We start from the raw sequence: 21,348 nt of genomic DNA, 5'->3' as shown, positions 1-21,348 counted from the left end.
GCAGCAGGAGAGATACTGCTGAGGCAGTCAACATCTGAAAATACAAACAGCCAACTCTGGACATGAGGGACAGACTGGGGGACTTAGTACACCAGAAGGGGGTCGGGCAGAGCCACAGATCAAGAGAGCTTGGATCAGCAAGTGATTGGAATCAGAGAAATCGATCTCAAGCCACCATGACCCTGCAGGCCGCCTATGGGATCCCCATGGGAAAGAAGAGGCTCTCCACTGTAGACGGAGCTGGAGACAGAAAGCATGCTCATTTCAAGAGCAAAGCGGAGGGACGGTGGAGCAGCCCACTGGTCACAGAAAGGTAAGGGACATCCCTGCTAAACAACTCCCTGCTACAGAGAAAAAGCTGCTAACTGTAAAACGGTCAGGCTGGGCTCCGCTGCACAGACTGGACTCACCAATCTGGGTACTGAGAAAGTTTACCCTGAGTCTGGACTAACTGCCTGAGGTTCCTTGCAAGAACCTCGAAACAGGTCTAACCTGTTCCCAACAGAAGCAACAGCAAGTGGTAGAAAGCCACAGGCGTATGTGCAGGGTACATATCCCTGGCAATGAGATGGGCTAAACAGTGATTCTCAAACTTTTTTACTAGTGACCCCTTTCACATAGCAAGGCTCTGAGTGCGAATCCCCCATCAATTAAAAATGCCTTTTTATATATTTAACACCATTATAAATGCTGGAGGCAAAGCAGGGTTTGGGGTGGAGGCTGACAGCTCGTGACCCTCTGTGTAAGAACCTTCCGACCCCCTGAGGGATCCCGACCCCCAACTTGAGAACCCCTTAGCTAAAAGGTTGCGAGCAGGATCAATTGGGCACATGTAATTATTTCTCCTCTTGCACAACTTCTCCCTAGAGATTCCCAGTCACAGAGCTCGCTTGGAGCGAATTAGAAAGCAGCATGCACCATCTGAAATCAAGCCATCTGCTTTGGCCTCTTAACACCAGAGTGACACAAGTAATTATGAACTTGCCAATAATCAGACACATCGTGAGCCCAGGGCCTAAAACTCTGCTTGCTGTAATTATTTAAGAGACCATAGGCGGGGGTAGGGTGAAGGTGTTCTGGTGTAAATGACACATGCCATTACTGTACAGATGGACTGTGGTTTTCCAGCAATGGCTGACACTATGACTCAGACTCCGAAGTCCAGGCTGGTGACTAGGAAGGACAAACAGGTGTCTGGGGAGCAGCCAGCTGCCCCACAAGTGAAGACCGGAATTTTCACATAGGCAGCACTTTTCATCTGAGAATCTCAAAGGTGGGTCAGTATCATTATCCTCATTTCACAGAGGGGGAAACTGAGGCACAAAATGATATACCCGAGGTTTCACAATCCGTCAGGGTGGGGCCACAAACAGAACCCAGATCTGCCAACTTCCACCCCCTGGCTCTAACCACTGGAAACACTGCTGCTCCCCAGGATGGAGACAGCAGAACCGGCACATGCTTTAGAAGGGAGCGTCTGGTATGCGGGCTTCTGAGAAAGATTGGCTACTGGGCCCACCCAGCATGCTCAATATGTTGAATACTAATCCTCCCAGGACCCAGAGAAGGAGGTTCTTAGGGAAGGACAGAATCCAGGGATGGTTGGGGAGAGGCCTTTCTCACGGACACTGGTTACAGGGGGATCTTAGGCTCGGCATACAGCGTCTGGAACAGTGCGTGCTGTGGGGCAGAGAGCCAAAGCCCCCAGGAAGCTGTGGGCTGCCTCACCCATGTTTATTAGGGGAAGAGCTGACCAGAAGTGGAGGGCATAGCACGTGGTAAAGCATCAAGCAGCTGCGGCTCCGTGCATGCTGGGAGCAGAACCCAGAATCCATGTGTAGTCTCAGAACCAGATGCAGAGCTCAGCACGCTCTTGTCTGTGCTTAACGGTCAGCGACACCAATTGCTGAACTGGGGCTATTCCCCAGAGTGGAGACAAGTGCCAGGAGACAGCCGGGATGGGGATGGAGTTCTATTTCCCCATTTACCAGGCTCTCTTCTAGTTAACACTGAATGAGGAGATGAGCTGATCATATTCCTGTAAGAAGCACGAGCCATCTCTGGGATATGGACTGGATCTCATGGTCAGTGCATGTGGGGGCTTTAATATAGGGACAGTCTCATCCGCACAGGGGAAGTTCTCCTAAAGGAGCAGCATTCCTTTTGTGGGGCACCAACGGCTGGACAATGAAGGAACTCTTCTGCTAGAGGATTGCAACGTCAGCAGCTAGTGGCTGTCAGTGCACAGCACAGCTACCATAGGGCAGGAGATTCTCCCACCTGAAACACAGCTTCATCCTAGCCCCCTTTAGCACTCCATGTCCCCTTAGGCTAGGGAGTGTGTTGTGCACTCAGTGCTCCTGCATGGGGCTGTCTGGCCATCAGGAAGCTGCATCTCTAAAAGCCTCATTTCCCCTGATCTGTTAGAGCAGAGGGTCCCAGAGGCAGTTCCACTGAACTGGCGACCGAAAATGGAAGGGGCCCCACCGATGGGAAACCCAGCACTGGGTTAGGCCTGCTTTGGCAGGCTGACTGCAGAGCACCTGCAGAGCTGCTGTTTCTAGGACATCCTTGACAGGTACCAGAAAGGACGTTCTAATGAGGAGAGACAGACACAGACAGCCACTGTTGCTTTAGTGCTGTGACAATGACCACTCAGAAGACGCCTCACTAGCTGTAGCAGTGAGCAGACCTTAGCAGCGAGCAGACCTTAGCATCAAGAACCAACTAGAGAAGCTATGACCAATCTGTATAAAGTGCTTGGTTCAGAAGACACTTCTTGAGCTTCCTAGAGGAGTCTAGCTCTCCCCATCTTGGAAGCACCATCACTCATGACACCCCTCCTGGCAGCAAGAGGGGCTGGTCAAGGCGCCCCTCCAGAAGCAGTCACAGTGGTCCTTGAATTGTTCAGAGGCCAGTACCCTAAAAGGGACTTACACCACAGTCAGCCTTCTCTAGGTTCCTGGATAGCAGTGGAGTCATGCAATGCTCAATTCCCTAGCCTCTAATGCCAAAGCCTCCCTTGCACAGATCCTTCCACGATTCAATTCATTTTACCACCAGTTGCACCTGTCCCGTAAGAATCTGGTTTTAAGAGGCTACAAAGACCACACTCCAAACTGAAGAGCAGAGACAGGGAGAACTCTGAAGGCTGAATGAGGGGGTGCAAACCCAGATATCTTCCCCCACTAGCAGGGACCCCAGAAAGATCAGATCAAATGAGGGGAGAGAACAAAAGTTGTAGAAGACAGTGAATCCTGTACATTACAGCAAAGGAGGATAGAAAAGTGGGGACTGCGGGGGGGTACACGGCTTCTTTAAAAGGAAAAAATTGGGGTGATAAATTAACAATAGAAGTTTGGGTCTAATCTACCAGCTTTTCCTGGAAGACCCAATGGATAGAGAACTTGTAAGAGGACTACATCACAAGCACAAAGGACGTGAAACCTGAGCACTAAGAAGTGATTTGCATTCAGACCACTGAAAATTTTGGTTTTGCACAACAGCAATTTAACATGAAAGCCTAACAAACAGTGGGAAGGAACGTTCTTTGGTAACTGTTTGGCACCTTCATCCAAAACCCCAACCTGTTCTATTAAGGGCTGAGAAAGCTCCCAGGTTAGCTCTCTGGACCTCCATGAGGACTGTAGCATAAGACAGGATGAGAAGGCTAGATAGTCATGATATTTTTAGAGGAGGGGGTGAACTAAGTGGGGAAAAAATAACTTTTAGATGAACTTTCAAAGAAGCAAACAAAGGCATGAGCCCAACTCCTTCCCAAAACCATCCCCACATGCAGATCACTGTTAAGCTACTCATCAGAAGAACAGTGCCAGGCTGGCAGGTGAAAGTAGCAGAGCTGTTTATAAGAAAGATCCTACAACATGGCCTTATTAGTACAGGCCTGGTGCCAGCAAACAGTGGGCTCTGCAGCCTTCAAAGCACCAAAGGAAGGGCCACTAGACTTCAGCCCTTTCCTCCTAGCCTTTGCTAATGCCAATGGGAGGCGCATTGCAAAATCCACAAGCTCCAAAGGGCATGGAGCAGAAAGCAGTGAAGAGAGACACACCAAAAATCCTTGTCTGGGAGAGCCAGTCACAGCCCACAAGGCAGAGAGCTGCTGCAGCAGGGGCCCCTCCCTCTGTACAGGGTGAACTCAGAGACTGGAGACCTCTTCTGGGGCAGACTCCACTCCTTCCCCCCTTCAAGGGTAACCACATACAGCACTGGAATGTGGGAACTTTATCCCTTAACTCCTGCTAATTGGGAACATAAACAGCCTCAGTCTGTGCCTGGCCATCGGACGCTCCTGGAACTCTCAACCAAGGCAGACATAGCCCCGTAAAATGCTCCACCTTGTTAGGTGTAACGTGCAGCACAGTTCTGCGTTCCATTCACTCAGGGCCCATGATAGCGTGTTTCACTCCGACTCAAGTTTGCTTCTCCTCCCTCAGTGCTCAGCCCACATGTGGAAAGCAACGATGATCTCCGTTACATCATGGCAAATCCACTGGAGCTAGCAGGATTACACTAGATTTACACCCATATAAGTGACAGCAGAATCTGGCCCACGTTTCACACACGCAGCCTGTACAAACTTGGTACTTGGAATCGGATCAAGGGGTCAGACTTACAGCATGATGGAGGTGTTTGGACACTTGCAGTGATCTATATCTTGGCAGGTGGATGGCACTTGTCCCAGACATATATTGGCAGTGAGAGTTATTTTCCCATCCCCTGTGGGTGCGTTTGAAATAGCAACAGGGTAGAAGGAGCAAGAGCTCTAGACATCCACGTTAGTTCTGAAAAATTGTCCATTAGAACAGGAGAAAATAAAGATATTTTTAGAGGGCAAAAGCAGCATAGAGCAGTAGAATCAGCAGCCAGTGGAGTGAGGAAGGTGTGTGAGAAAAGACCCGATACAAAAAAGACTTGTGCTGGAATTCTCTTTATAAAAGAAGATACAAGAACAGCCCTGCTGGGTCAGGCCAATGCTGCATCTAGCCCAGTGTCCTGTCTTCTGATGGTTAGGCAGATAGATGCCTGGGGCACATGGAAGGGATGAGCCTGGGGCTAAAGTACAGGAGTGGGGGGGGTCAAGACTGCTGGGTTCTACTCCCAGCTTTGACATCGATCAAGTCCTTTCCCCTCTCCGCGCCTCAACTTCTCCCTCATAAAATGGAGGTGGTGATACTGACCTAGCTCAAAGGGTTGAAGTTTAATTAATTAATGGTTGCAAAGAGCTTTAAAAGCATTATTGCAGGGCCAGATTTTCAAGAGCTCTTACTGTGACACTATGCCCCCATATTCTTCAGAGAGATATTGTTATGATAGGATTATGGCATAACTAAGATGTGTTCTATGCAAGATGGACCACGTGAGAGATCACTGGAAAGGTTATGATTTACTGAATATGATTATCCTATCCTGTTGGGAAGGGCCATTAGGGCAAACAATATGTCTTTGAAGACGCTAATCTCCCACCTTCCTGGGAAGCTGCAAACAGCCTCCGAGTTATGGCTGCAGGGACATGTGACCAAGCTACCTGGTACTAGACTCCACGATGATATGAGTGTTTTTCCACTGATTGTGGGTGGGAATCGCATTGTTGGGATTATTTTTCACTTATCAGTGTTGAATTTCATCTGCTATTTTGTTGTTGCCCAGTCACCCAATTGTGTGAAATCCCTTTGTAACTCTTCGCACTCAACTTTGGACTTAACTGTCTTGAATAATTTTGTATCATGTGCAAACTTTGCCTCTTCACTATTCACTGCCTTTTCCAGATCATTAATGAATATGTTGACCAGCACGGGCCCCAGTACAGTTCCTTAACCTCTTTCCATTATGAAAACGGACCCATTTATTTCTACCCTTCATTTCCTGTCTTTTAACCAATTGCTGATCCATGAGAGGACCTTCCCTCTTATCCCATGACTACTTAGTTTCCTTAAGAGCCTTTGGAGAGGCACTTTGTCAAAGGCTTTCTTAAAATCCAAGTACATTATATACCCTGGATCTGCCTTATCCACGTGCTTGTTGACTTCCTCAAAGAATTCTAATAGACAGGTGAGTCACGACTTCCCTTTACAAAAGCTGTGTTGACTCTTCCCCCAACAAATCGTGTTCATCTATGCGTCTGATAATTCTGTTGTTTACTATAGTTTCAGCCAATTAGCCAGGGACTGAAGTTAGGTTTACCGGCCTGTAATTATCAGGATCACCTTTTGAGCCCTTCTTAAAAATCAGCCTTACATTAGCTACCTTCCAGTCATTTGGTACAGAGGCGTGTTTCAGTGATAGGTTACATATTACAGTTAATAGTTCGCAATTCTGTATTTGAGTTCCTTCAGAACTCTTGGGTGAATACCATCAGGTCCTGGTAACTTTTATTACTGTTTATCAATTTGTTCTAAAACCTCTGCTATTGACTCATCAGTGCGGGGACAGCACTTCAGATTTGTTGCCCAAAAAGGAGAGCTCTGATGAGGAGATCTCCCCTACATTCTCTGTAGTGAAGACCGATGCAAAGAATTCATTTAGCTTCACTGCAATGACCTTGTATTCCCTGAATGCTGCTTTAAAACCTTGGTCATCTAGTGGCCCCACTGCTTTTTTGGCAGGCTTCTGTTTCTTAAAAAAAAAAAAATCTTACTGTCAGTTTTTGCATCTTTAGCAAGTTGCTTCTCAAATTATTTCTTCCAGTCTTATTATACTTTTACACATACCCTGCTGGAGTTTGTGCTCCTTCCTATTATCCTCACCAGGATCTGCGTTCCAAGTTTTAAAAGGTGTCTTTTTGGGTATGTCTACACTGCAGTTAGACACCCACAGCTGGCCCATGCCAGCTGACTCGGGCTCATGGAGCTGTTTGTGGTGTAGACTTTTGGGCTCAAGCTGCCCAGAGCTCTGGGACTCTCCCACTTTGCAGGGGCCTAGAACTGAAGCTCCAGCCAGAGCCTGAACATCTACTCTGCAATTAAACAGCCCCTTAGCCCAAACCCCGTGAGCCTGAGTCAGTTGGCATGAACCAGCTGGGGGTTTTTAATTGCAGTTAGACATACCCATAGCCTCTAACAGCCTTCAGTATTCTGCTGTTTAGCCATGATGGCATTTTTTTTGGTCCTCTTAGTCTTTTGTGATTTGGGGTATACAGTTAGTCTGAGCCTCTATTATGGTGTTTTTAAGTAGTCCCATACTGCTTGCAGGCATTTAACCCTTGTGGCAGCTCCTTTTAATTTCTAAGAAGTGTCCTCGTTTTTGTGTAGTTCCCCTTTTTAAAGTTAAACATTACTGTAGTGGGATTTTTTGGTATTATCCCCCCTACAAGGATGTTAGATTTAACCACTTTATGGTCACTATTACCAAGCAGTTCAGATATAGTTACCTCTTGGACCAGATCCTGTGATCCACTTAAGACTAAATCAAGAATTACCTCTCCCCTTGTGGGTTTCCAGGACCAGCTGCTCCAGGAAGCAGTCATTTATGCTGTCTAGAAATGTTCTCTATATCACACTTTAAGGGGACATTTACCCAGTCAATATGAGGCTAGTTGAAGTCACCCATTATTACTGAACTTTCTGCTTTTGTAGCCTTTCAAACCTCCCTGAACATTTCACAATCATTGTCACTCAGTCTCCTCCTTAAGACCAGACTCCTTTCCTCTAAAGTCCTGTCCTGTACGGTCTTGAGTTCTTATTTTTTAAAGCCAGATTCTCCTCTCATTTTACACCCTGCAAAATCTGGAGCAACTCCATCATCTCCAGCAGTTACCCCAGATTAAGAAAGCAGGGCTTTAAACTAGGTTCACCGGGGAAGGAGACCAAAGCCCTGAGTTAAGTGGGGAAGTGGGATACCAGGAGGAAGCACGAGCAGTAGTGCATGAGAGGGGAGGGCTCCTGCCTCATACTGAGAAAGAGGGGCGATCAGCGGGTTATACACAAATGCACGAAGCCTGGGAAACAAGCAGGGAGAACTGGAAGTCCTGGCCAAGTCAATGAATTATGATGTGATTGGAATAACAGAGACTTGGTGGGATAACTCACATGATTGGAGTACTGTCATGGATGGATATAAGCTGTTCAGGAAAGACAAGCAGGGCAGAAAATGTGGGGGAGTTGCACTATATGTAAGAGAGCAGTATGACTGCTCAGAGCTCAAGTATGAAACTGCAGAAAAACCTGAGAGTCTCTGAATTAAGTTTAGGAGTGTGAGCAACAAGGGTGATGTCGTGGTGGGAGTCTGCTATCGACCACCGGACCAGGGGGATGAGGTGGACAAGGCTTTCTTCCAGCAACTTGCAGAAGTTACTAGATCACAGGCCCTGGTTCTCATGGGAGACTTCAATCACCCTGATATCTGCTGGGAGAGCAATACAGCGGTGCACAGACAATCCAGGAAATTTTTGGAAAATGTAGGGGACAATTTCCTGGTGCAAGTACTGGAGGAACCAACTAGGGGCAGAGCTCTTCTTGACCGGCTGCTCACAAACCGGGAAGAATTAGTAGGGGAAGCAAAAGTGGATGGGAACTTGGAAGGCAGTGACCACGAGATGAAGTTCAGGATCCTGACACTAGGAAGAAAGGAAAGCAGCAGAATACGGACCCTGGACTTCAGAAAAGCAGACTTTGACTCCCTCAGGGAACTGATGGGCAAGATCCCCTGGGAGAATAACATGAGGGGGAAAGGAGTCCAGGAGATCTGGCTGTATTTTAAAGAATCCTTATTGAGGTTACAAGGACAAACCATCCCGACGTGTAGAAAGAATAGTAAATATGGCAGGCGACCAGCTTGGCTGAACAGTGAAATCCTTTCTGATCTTAAACACAAAAAAGAAGCTTACAAGAAGAAGTGGAAGATTGGACAAATGACCAGGGATGAGTACATAAATATTGCTTGGGCATGCAGGAGTGAAATCAGGAAGGCCAAATCACACCTGGAGTTGCAGCTAGCAAGAGATTTTAAGAGTACCAAGAAGGGTTTCTTCAGGTATGTTAGCAACAAGAAGAAAGTCAAGGAAAGTGTAGGCCCCTTACTGAAGGAGGGAGGGAACCTAGTGACAGAGGAAGTGGAAAAAGCTAATGTTCTCAATGCTTTTTTTGCCTCTGTCTTCACAAACAAGGTCAGCTCCCAGACTACTGCACTGGGCAGCACAGCATGGGGAGGAGGTGACCAGCCCTCTGTGGAGAAAGAAGTGGTTCGGGACTATTTAGAAAAGATGGACGTGCACAAATCCATGGGGCCGGATGCGTTGCATCCGAGAGTGCTAAAGGAGTTGGCGGATGTGATTGCAGAGCCATTGGCCATTATCTTTGAAAACTCATGCAATCGGGGGAAGTCCCGGACGACTGGAAAAAGGCTAATGTAGTGCCCATCTTTAAAAAAGGGAAGGAGGAGGATCCTGGGAACTACAGGCCAGTCAGCCTCACCTCAGTCCCTGGAAAAATCATGAAGCAGGTCCTTAAGGAATCTATTCTGAAGCACTTAGAGGAGAGGAACGTGATCAGGAACAGTCGGCATGGATTCACCAAGGGCAAGTCATGCCTGACTAATCTAATTGCCTTCTATGACGAGATAACTGGTTCTGTGGATGAAGGGAAAGCAGTGGACGTGTTGTTCCTTGACTTTAGCAAAGCTTTTGACACTGTCTCCCACAGTATTCTTGCCAGCAAGTTAAAGACGTATGGGCTGGATGAATGGACTATAAGGTGGATAGAAGAAAGCTGACTAGATTGTCGTGCTCAACGGGTAGTGATCAATGGCTCCATGTCTAGTTAGCAGCTGCTATCAAGTGGAGTGCCCCAAGGGTCGGTCCTGGGGCCGGTTTTGTTCAATATCTTCATAAATGATCTGGAGGATGGTGTGGATTGCACCCTCAGCAAGTTTGCAGATGACACTAAACTGGGAGGAGAGGTAGATATGCTAGAGGGTAGGGACAGGTTACAGAGGGACCTAGGCAAATTGGAGGATTGGACCAAAAGAAATCTGATGAGGTTCAACAAGGACGAGTCCTGCACTTAGGACGGAAGAATCCAATGCACCACTACAGACTAGAGACCGAATGGCTAAGCAGCATTGCTGCAGAAAAGGACCTATGGGTTACAGTGGACGAAAAGCTGGATATGAGTCAACAGTGTGCCTTTGTTGCCAAGAAGGCCAATGGCATTTTGGGATGTATAAGTAGGGGCACTGCCAGCAGATGGAGGGATGTGATCGTTCCCCTCTATTCGACACTGTTGAGGCCTCATCTGGAGTCCTGTGTCCAGCTTTGGGCCCCACACTACAAGAAGGATGTGGAAAAATTGGAAAGAGTCCAGCGGAGGGCAACAAAAATAATTAGGGGACTGGAACACATGACTTATGAGGAGAGGCTGAGGGAACTGAGGATGTTTAGTCTTCAGAAGAGAAGAATGAGGGGGGATTTGATAGCTGCTTTCAACTACCTGAAAGGGGGTTCCAAAGAGGATGGCTCTAGACTGTTCTCAATGGTAGCAGATGACAGAACAAGGAGTAATGGTCTCAAGTTGCAGTGGGGGAGGTTTAGGTTGGATATTAGGAAAAACTTTTTCACTAGGAGGGTGGTGAAACACTGGAATGCGTTACCTAGGGAGGTGGTGGAATCTCCTTCCTTAGAAGTTTTTAAGGTCAGTCTTGACAAAGCCCTGGCTGGGATGATTTAATTGGGGATCAGTCCTGCTTTGAGCAGGGGTTTGGACTAGATGACCTCCTGAGGCCCCTTCCAACTCTGATATTCTATGATTCTATGAATTTGGCCCTCAGATTTGCAATGCATCTTTGTAGCTGCACAGAACATCATGTGCAAAGTTTACAGGACCACAAGCCAGAGTTCAGCACTCAACGTGCTCCCAGCCCCATGTGCCGAGTGCTTTTGAAAACCAGGCCCCTTATTTTGGTGCCTGAACTAAAGCTTGGCTTTTTTTAAAAAAAATATATCTGGCTCCAAATAAATCATTAATCCAACCCCGTAAATTGTCCTGCGGTTATTGCAACCGACAGCAGAGCTTGATTTTGCATGAAGTGACGTGGCAGTGGCATCTCTTTAATACTGTGCTGTATGATGTTTATTTCATAGCCGTGCTGGCTCTCCAGTTATAGCAAGCAACAGGTGTTTGTCTTGGCAGAGCTTGGGCGCTTCGCTTGGGAGCATGACTCTGCAGAGGGCAGCAATAATGGAAACCCCGGCACAAGCCTTAGCCAGAGACATTTTCCAGCAAGAGGGTCTTTCTGAGCAATCACATAACTGATTGTGGAAAGAGTCCTGAAATCCATGGTAAACAGGGGGTGGGGAGACATCTATGTACTTATCTGGCCCTGTTACTATGGTACCCAAGGATCTCACAATCTTCAATTTATTTATCCTCACAGTCCCCCTGTGAGGCAGGGCAGTGCCATTATCCGCATTATACAGATGGGGAACTCAGACACAGAGAGACTAAGTGACTTGTCCAAGGTCATGCAGAAAGTCAGCTGCAGAGCAGGGAAATGAAACGGGGTCTCCAAAGTTCTTGGCTAGCACCTGGACCACCGATGCTCAAGATTATTTCAGTGGGCACCATGACAGGGCAAGACAAAAGGGTGCCTGCCTCACCAACTGGACTCTGCTGACAGGAGAGGACTGGCTCAAGGACACTTGCAGAAGTGGGGGGCCTCATGTGGGCGAGAGCAGCAGGTTAACATATAACAGGCTTTTGGGGAGGATGCATTCCTGATATGCACATGAGCTCAGCCAGTCAGTTGTCAATTTCACCAGCCAGCAGCTCCTTCACGGGGTATGGAAACCAGAACAAGACTGAGCCAGCAGAGATGGGTCCTGGAATAGGGGGCAGGCCTGGTGTTTGGGGCGACACTGAGCTCAGAGGCTTTGTAAGATGTCAGAATCCAGGTGTGACTGTATTTTGGTATTAGGCAGCTGTGTCCACTCCCCAGCTTCAACCGCATCCTGCTTTCTATGGAGCTGCTGATCCCAAGCGGTGCAGACAGCCAAAAGCACGATTAAGTTGCAACATTTAAAAAAAAAAACCCAGGCCTGTCTCTACAGTTTATATAAATGCTTATCAAGCTGGGCTCCTGTTTCAGGAGGGCTTTTACTGCTAAATACCATGCTAAGCCAGGGCAGGATAGGACCTAACTGAAAATAGAATAAATCAAAAAACATCTGTTCGGCATCAAAGAGCCAACAGCACCCTCTTGCGTACACACGAATGCCCTAGTGCAAAAGAGACTCCAACACCCTCATCCGGATCTGAGGAGTAATTACACGCTAACCGTCCCTTCACATCACTGGAGTAGCAGCACCACTAGAGGCAAGGCAGAGATCTGTACGACAGCACCAGCCAAGAATAAGCCCCCCACTGTGGTAGGCACTCTACAGCAGGGGTCTCAAACTCAAATTTACCTTAGGGCGAGTGCCAGTCCTCAAATCCTCTCAGCGGGCCAATATCATCGCTGAAGGTGGTGTTCAGAAAAGAAAACGTTTATATTGTATTTTTTATTTCAAATTTCTTAGAAATAATAAAACTGTCATACAACTTTATACAATTCTTCACCTGCCATGGCTGACTCTGCCCGGCAACTAGTGATGGTATCTCTGTCCCTCTCCGCTAGCCAATGGGAGCTGCGCTTGCGTCTCCCCGCCACGGGCCACAGTGGGGAGGTTCTCGGGCTGCAGCTGGCCTGCGGGCCGGGACTTTGAGACCCCTGTTCTACAGACACAAACGAGAGACAACCCCTGGCCTGGAGCACTTAGGAAACAGCCATTGACACAAGGCCCAACATTTTAAATATGATAACAAGCTTTTATATATACACACACGGAAACATTTTCTTTTAAAGCGCAAACAACTGTTTTAAGAATGCACGTCGCCAGTGGTGTTTGCAAGCCAGCCATGGCTACTAGCCACCTGAAGGTGAAAAGGACTGTATGAACAACAAACTGATTTAAATCACTTTTGCTGTCTGAGCAGCAAGAAATGCAGAGGAAACAGAATAGTGACAAGTGCAATTTAATAAACTGTTCCGGGGAAGTAATAACAAGGAAAAGACCTTTCTGTTTATAGCACCTATTTAAAAAAAAAAAAAAACAATGGAGAGAGTGGCCCTTTGATTTGCCCAATTCAAGACCTCTCTGCTAGGAACAAGCACCTGAAGTTTACCAAACCCCTGCTGGCAGGTTTACTCACAATGCACCCTCCTCCTCTGCCAGCAGTACGAGTGTCTGCAAGTATCAGGGGGTCACCGTGTTAGTCTGTATCCACAAAAACAACAAGGAGTCTGGTGGCACCTTAAAGATGAACAGATTTATTTGCTCAAATAAATCTGTTAGTCTTTAAGGTGCCACCGGACTCCTTGTTGTTAGTGTCTGCAAGAGGATTAGAGATGAAGCGTGGACAGGAGCAGAGCACTGAGGGCAACCACAGAAAGGGAGGTCACTTGATCTTTATTTGCTGTGAGGCAATAGCATTAAAGAACAGCATCAGCTGAAGAGATGTAAGCCAGACTAAATAAACGTGTTCGGCTGTGGGCACCATGCCCACCTGCTCCATCAGACCGATATCCACCCATGAACAGGGCACTGATATTTACAAGCACCCTGCTCCTTTTAGATTTCCAAGAAGCACATGGGGATCACAAATCAACCCAGAACCCTGCATTTGCCAAGGTGGGTTCCCATCCATTGTGCATCGCTCCTCTCCCTAAGGAGCTGATCAATATTTTGGATACAGGAGGAATGGGGAATTTAAGAGTTAGTTTTTAGAGCAGGAGTTTTGGACAATCCCACCCCAAAAACTCCAACCAAATTCTATTAATACTTGGCACTTAGAGGGGCTTTACATCTTGGGATCGCAGCACACTTTACAAAGGTCAGTACTGTTACCCCCATTTAACAGATGGGTAAATGGAGGCAAGGAGACAGTGAAATGACTGGCACATAAGGTGTCAGTGGCAAAGCCAGTCTCCTGACTCCCAGTCTGGTGCCTGATCTCAAATTCCATACTGATCTGCAGAGTTTCTGACTGGCTACACTAACAATAGGACAGAGATGCTGGTTGAAGTTTCTGGGAGACGTAATACCAGTTGTGAGTTTGTCCTGAAATGTCTCATCACTCTACTGCATTCCTAGGGCCACTTACCACATTAGTTCTAGCCTCATCAATGGCTCTCCATGAGCAGTGGCATTGCACTGGCTTTTGAAGTTGCATCCCAGTGCAACCCACAAGCAGGTTAATCCTTCAGCAGCATTAGCAGGAGCTGCCAGATGCAGAGCAGCTAGGGGAGAGGCTTCAAAGAAGCACTTCCATCAAGAAATCCCAGAACTATTATGTTCCAGCCACAGAAAAGATTAAAATTGCCTCCTCCAGAGCATTCTTCAAGGTGACCAGAGAAGAGAGGGGAAATGTGTGTTCCCTTTGTTTCTCTGGGATGTAGACACTGAAGGGGGCTGTGTCAGGTTTTAATATTACAAGTTAGGTCATGTCTACTAAGAAGTGGGGAACTGGGCAGATGAGGACACCACACATACCAAAAAAGAGAATCCCAACTGACTAATAGGGGCAGTGATTTTTATTCTGCCTGTTGGTCTCTTAACACCCTCACACAGCAGCAAAAATAGATTCAATGTTTGAAAGACCCTTTGCTTCTTTTATTTGGAGTAGAGTTAGACACCCAATTCCACAATTAATAATTTGGCATCTTAAACAGTTTTTCTTTCTTTAAAAGATTTTTAAAACCCTTGCTGTACCCTGAACGTTGCCTTAGGGGAGGAGTTGTTCAAGGAATACAAAGGCTAAGGGGCCATCAGTTGTTTGTTAAAGTGACACTGTTTGACAGTTGATTCATCCAGGACTTTAATTCCCAGGCTGCTCAGCAAAGAAAGTCCTTGCGGGAAGCTCCAAGATTCCCAGTATCCAGGCACTGGACCTTGGCATGCTGGGGAGTTTAAACTTAGCTATCTAACTGATGACTCCAAAGACCGTGGAGGTCAGTATCTGTTACCACAGCTCATCAGATGTATATATGTTATATACTGGATATGCTGTCCTCCTGGAAGTGTACTGTCCCACCTAATTTTTGGTCCTCTATAATACATTGCTACATTCAAGCCTAGTAACAAGTGCTTTATGTTGTTTGCAAGCCGAGATCCACAGACCATCAGCTTTCAAATGAGATTTGATACAACACTTCTTTCCACCTCTAGCTGGTCATGAGGCATTAACCTTGGAAGTCACATCATTCTGATTACCCCCTCTTGCTCCTCCCCCCCACTACTTGACTCCCATACACTTTGACAGCCGTACCACAACAGCCATTACTTTACACTGTCTCAAAGAGGTGAAGCCAGCAGTACATTAGTATGCAGAAGTGGGAGACAATGCATTGATTGTTAGCTCCAGAAGACTGGAAATATTAGCTGGTAAAGTAACGCAGGCAGCTTCACCTCTATAATTCCTTGGAGGTAGATCCAACTGTGCCATGGGTCTGATGTGCCCAACTGACAGCCTCCCTGTCCTGAAGAGCTTGTTTTCTAAAGGCACAAGATAAAACACAGACCAGGCAGAGTTTCATAGTTTCAGGCCAGAAGGGACCACTAGATCATCCAGTCTGACCTGGAGAGCACAGGCTATTCCATTTCACCCAGATACCACAATACTGAGCCCAATGATTTCAATTAGACCAAAGCACTTCAGTCCTCAGGAGACCAAGAGAGACCAAAGTGCCTGTGATGGCAGCAAACTGATTAGGTGAGATAGGCCCAGCTGACCTAGCAGACGATCCAGCATGAAGAGGAGTCTCCCATCAAAAGGCTCACAAGGGGGCTACAGAGCCAACTAAAGCTCAAGTGTGCATGCATAACAACCCTCCCAAGGCTCAATGGGCCATCTCCCCTCCTGCAGACCTAACAAGCAACCCCACACACCCAGTTCTCACCCCCTCCCTATGGTTCACAGCAGCAACAAGACGCTACTGGTACAAGAAACAGGACATTCAGCGGAGATGCATTAGTTTTTACACACACACCCCTGGCCAAGGTGGGAAGTCTCCCCATCATGGGTGCCTTTGGGTGGGAAAACCTCATTTCCATTTACAAGTCTTCCTAACAATTAGGTTACATTTTGAGCTCTCTTGGCACGAAAAAGGGCTAGAGACATTTTAAGAAAATGAAAAGCTTAAGTGTTCTCCAGCAGGCACTGAATGATCTGGACCAAGGTTGGCGAACAGCGATCTATTGAAAGCTGCACACTCAAGAGTAAGAGCTTACTAATCCCCTGAAAGTAGATTTTAAATCAACTCAATTGATTTGGTCACTAGGTCTCATTGAAGGGAGTCCAGCAAGCCAAATTGTGTCTCTTCTGCTTTTTGCTAGAAAGTGGTGCAAAAACATTAAGACTTCTTGAACTCTGAAATGGAAACACCATCCAATTCACCGCCAGTCTGGTAGAAAAGTTATACTTAACGTCACATTGACCTCATACAGTAAGTTACTTGGTAGATTTTAATGGCAAGGCCAAAAATGCAAAGTCAGCTGCAACTTTAATTATGGAGCAATTACCACGCCTCTGTCATATTGCTCCACCCTTAGCAATAACAGGAGAGAGAGAGAGAACACTTATTGCAAAATCTAAGCTAGCCTGGGGGATCCCTTTATGCCATTTATACACAGGCAGCATGAGATGTGCCAAAGTGTCACCCTGAAGAAGGAAGCAAGATTCAATATATTTCAAGAGTCTCACCAGTAACCAGCGATACAGATTGTTTTACTGACTACCCAGTACAAGTCCTCACAAATGGACCATTATGGAAGCTCTTCTCCCTCTCCACACATCCCCTCTGCTCCAAGCAACCACAGAACATTATTTCTATTGTGGCAGGACCTCACAGCCTTAGTCCTCCCAGACCAGGACCCAATTGTACTAGGTGCTGCACAAACACAGAACTAAAAGATCCAAAGAGCTCACAATAACCCCGCAAGTTCCACATCTCAGGGAAGCTCAAAGTTTGCCTCTCTTACAAAAAAGAGAGTTTGAGCTGGTGTTTCAGAGGTTTCATTACCTAACTGGCTTCTGTGGGTTTCCCTGATCCTCCCAGCACAGCCATGTGCTCAGTAAGAACAAGAGTAAAGGAACCTTGAGGTTTTTAAATACAAAATTGTTAATGAAGCACGTTTAGTGCTACTGTAAATGTGCCCTGAACAGGAGTGGCAGAGCAAGCTTCCCTCTCCTGGAAATATCCTCAGCCTTTATTTGAGATGAGAAGGGAAGTCAGTTTTCTGCAGCTGATTTGAATTATTTTGGGGACTTTCTCTAGCCTGTGTTCTACAGGAAAGCAGACTAGATGATCACAGTGGCCCCTTCAGACCTCGGAATCTGTAAATCATTGCTGTCTGTTGAGGCTGTCAGCTAAGGCACCAGTTAGTGTCCGTATGGGGGTCAGTGACATGGATGCCTGACTCATGGGAACTGGACTGTAACCCAACAAATTGTTTCACACACAGGTCACTGAAAGCCAATAAGACAGTAAATAAGATTTTTTTCACTCACTACCAACCAGGGTTGAATTTAAACCAGCCACCTAGGAGCACAAGACTCCATATTCCATTATCACTCCCCTACTGAATGTTCTGCTAGCGGTAACGTGCAGGTGGGAGAGTCGCTTACTCCTACTGACAGGGAGAACAAGACTCACTAGTCTAGAACAGTGACAAGCATTTTCAGGGCTGCAGAGCAATGAGGAGCTCCCGTGGTATCTTTAGAGGCCCTGGTCCGATTAGTCAGATCACATGCCACACCCAATCCAAGCAGCCTTTCCAAGATTTCTCCCAACTCCTCCGTGGTGGGAGTAAAATCAGGGCTTAGAAACTAGAGGCTGACACTGTAAATACATGAGATACAGCGACAGAGAGGGTGCCTCAGGCGATTTCTCCCTTGGTGTGGAATCCTTCCGTTGGAAGACTATGTGCCAAAGGTCCCTGCACGTCCCCCTTCCATATTTGCTGGGCTCCGTGGTGCCCACTAACATAGGTTGGGAGCCACATAAAAAGGTGTTTAGTGGCAATCCCACTGAGACAATCTACAGTCTGAGGACACAAGCCAGTATTCCTGAACTAGTTCCTTGGGGTGAGCAGAATGTGATGCACAGGTACCTGTTTTCTGAACTGCAAATACAGCTGTCTTTTGGGGGAGTCCTCCTTGTCAGGGAAATCCCAGAACCCCAGGTTTTGGGGAACAAATGGTTCTTCCCTTTTCTATGCTCAGGGAGGTGATCCAAAGGGCAGAGAGCTATGATAAGGCAGTAAGACAAGCAAAGAAAGAACTGTCCACACTGGTGCAGACCTTTGTCCCCTCTAGCAGCCCAGACTGCTAGGAGCAGCACAAATCCTACACCTCTTTATGTAGCTTTTAATTTTCACCATGTGGTTGTCATCTCACCCCTAGGTGTGCCTACAGTTTTCAACTACCTGTATCCTTATTAGTACAACTGCCAGGGATCATTAATAGCCATAAAAGGTTCAGCTGCCATTTTCTATAGAGGTAAATAGATGGTGTTAAGACCACAGCTGACATGAGCTGACCTGCATAAGATAACCAGCTCTGACCTTGTCAGCGAATCAGGAAGAGCATGTCCACGCACACACATCTGTCCTTGAGGGTGGGAAGAGTCAGGAGTACAATGTTCAGTTTGCAGGATAGTCTGTCGCACTCCAGATTCTCCTCCCAGATCAAAAGAGCACATGTGGGAGTTATTAAATCTTCCCCTACTTTATGCCCTGCATTCAACATTCTGGTTGGACAATTTGCCAAGTGAAGCATTTGGCAAACTGCTGAACTTGCTGAGAGAGCTGTACTTACAGCCAATATTAATAGCCCTGCATATCTGGGTATATATCTGTTTACAAGACAGGTGCAAGGATTGCTGTGACCTCCTCTCCCCATAGCTGTCCAAGCTGATTTCAGCAGCTTCTCTTTACAGGCTTAAGTAGTTTTCTAGGTTGGTGGGTAGTCTGCACACTCACTCCAAAAACGTCACTCTGAAAGCAGAGGACTTCAGAACTTTCAAACAATTAAGGAAAGAATAAAAATCATTTTACATTCATATAAGCAGCTTTTATTCGGAAGGAAGACGCCCCAAAGCACTTATACTATATTCATCCAGAACCACTGAAATGCAACCACTTCTGGCCGTGGGAGGGGAAATTTTTGATCAAAGCCAATGGGCCATGCCCACCTTTTATGAAGACTGCCATAGGATATTTGGCATTCATGGTAATTACAGTAAAAGTCTGTTCACATTTCACCAGAAATAACCCCATGAGCAGAAATCTCCTTCTAGAGACCGCAGTAGTGCTTGGACTTGAAATCATTACACAAACCCACTCCTCTTCCTTTCTAATTGAAGGGGGCGGAGGGGAGGTAGGGCACAGGGTTGAGACACCGGATGGTTCAAGGGAACATAAGCAGGAATCCAGCCCAACAGAGATGGTGAGTTACCATCTGACGTGTCCACAAGACCCAAAACAGCCACAGAGTCCAAATCCTCCTCTACACTGGCCAGGAAGATACTGGGGGTACGCTGAGGCTGCCACTTCTGCCCCTGCTCAGGGGTCAGAGGCGCCCAGCGTTGTCAAGCCAGCACTAAATTCCGCACACGCAGAGGATGGTTCCGAGGGCGACAAGTGCCTTGTTAGTGAGTTAGCTGGCAGTGAATGAAAAGAGGCTGCTCAGGCAGCGGTGGAGCCAGCACGACCCGGTGACTCTGGGGATGCCCCTGCTGGGGGAAGGGACGTGCAGAGAGGGGCACGTGCATGCAAGCTGCTGGAGCTGGCACCTGCAACAGTCAAGGGCAGGCAGGTCTGGAAGGACGGGCGGGTGGGGGGGGTATCTGCCCCCCTACCCAGCAGCCCCCCCCTTGCTTGCGATATAAATCCACCCAGCTCATGCGCACCCAGGCCCTTGTCCACCATGTGCGCATGCGTGCTCTCACCCTCCCACCCACATCTTTCGCTGAGCGCATGTGCCCTTCGCCTGCTCGTCCAGAGATCAGGCACGCGCATGCGCACTCTCACCTCTCCGTCACATTTTTCGCGCTTTACGCGTCCGTTCCCCCGCCCACTCATCCCACGCGTGCGCACGAGCGCCGCCTGGCTGGTCTTGCGCATGCGCAGTGGGCGCCCACCGCTTCTCAGGGCGGAGCCTGTGGGACCGGTTCTCTCGCCGCCGGGCTGAGTGAGGGCCCGCAGAGGGGGGCCCCTGCGTTCGAGCGTTGCGGGGCTGGGGCTACGGCCGCCGCCGCCGCCTCCTCACCTCATAGTGCTTCATAGTTCCTCCCGCTCCAACCGCCGCTGCTACCGCCGCCGCCTGGCACCCGCTCCCCTCACGTGACTCGTCCCCACTCTCACCTGGGGGGCGGGGTCCGACCAGTCGGAACGGCCAATTGTAGGAGCCAGGCCGCCGAGAGCCAGACAATCAGAGCTCGGGGGGCTCCACGTCCCGCCCCTCCGCTTGCGAGCCCGCCCCAAGCGTCCCCATGGAAACTGAAGCGCGTGACAAGGCTCCGGCCAATCGGAAGCCAGCTAGGTGGACGGGAATGACGGAACGGCGCGCCAATCCCTTTAGAGCTTTGCCCGCCTGGAGCCAATCAAGACACAAGGCGCGGAGGCCATAACACGGAAGGGTCCGCTACGCAGCCACGTGGCTGTGGAATAGCCTTTGTCTCTGCCTGCCAGCGTGCGCCCGGCCCCGGCCTGCCGCTTTCCTGGTGACTGGTCCCTCTGGCCAGGGGGCCCCGCAGCCGGTCCGAGTGGGCCGGAAAGGCCTGGGCAGGGTTTGGGGGATCTGGGGGGAACTGGCAGGACTCGGGGGGGCTAGAAGGGCACAGGGAGGGTTTGTGGGGGAGGGGGCCGGGAGGGCATTGGCAGGGTTTGGGGGTCTGGGGGGAACTGGCAGGACTCGGGGGGTTGGGGAGGGCTGGAAGGGCACAGGGAGGGTTTGTGGGGGAGGGGCCGGGAGGGCATTGGCAGGGTTTGGGGGTCTGGGGGGAACTGGCAGGACTCGGGGGGGAGGGCTGGAAGGGCACAGGGAGGGTTTGTGGGGGAGGGCATTGGCAGAGTTTGGGGGACATGGGGGGAACTGGCAGGACTCGCGGGGGGGGGGAGGGCTAGAAGGGCACAGGGAGGGTTTGTGGGGGAGGGGCCGGGAGGGCATTGGCAGGGTTTGGGGGTCTGGGGGGAACTGGCAGGACTGGGGGGGGGGGCTAGAAGGGCACAGGGAGGGTTTGTGGGGGAGGGGGCCGGGAGGGCATTGGCAGGGTTTGGGGGATCTGGGGGGAACTGGCAGG

The 21,348-nt window shown here is 48.5% G+C and overlaps 1 protein-coding gene across 2 annotated transcripts in view; it reads right to left on the bottom strand.

Annotated features, from left to right (window-relative positions):
• Positions 1-20,476, bottom strand: part of TECR (trans-2,3-enoyl-CoA reductase) — a 44,811-nt gene extending 24,335 nt beyond the window's left edge. The window contains exon 1 of one of the 2 annotated variants that reach the window (XM_073319094.2): positions 20,316-20,476. In XM_073319094.2, coding sequence (XP_073175195.2) covers positions 20,316-20,330 — 15 coding nt within the window. In that variant the 5' untranslated portion in view covers positions 20,331-20,476. The other variant, XM_073319093.2, reaches the window with a different exon arrangement.
• Between the last annotated feature and the right edge of the window lie 872 nt (positions 20,477-21,348).

The sequence above is a fragment of the Lepidochelys kempii genome, chromosome 20 (assembly GCF_965140285.1).
Source record: "Lepidochelys kempii isolate rLepKem1 chromosome 20, rLepKem1.hap1, whole genome shotgun sequence".
NCBI classification, from domain to species: domain Eukaryota; kingdom Metazoa; phylum Chordata; order Testudines; family Cheloniidae; genus Lepidochelys; species Lepidochelys kempii.
The sequence above is the reverse complement of the archived record's forward strand: the minus strand, read 5'-3'. Positions and strand labels throughout refer to the sequence as shown.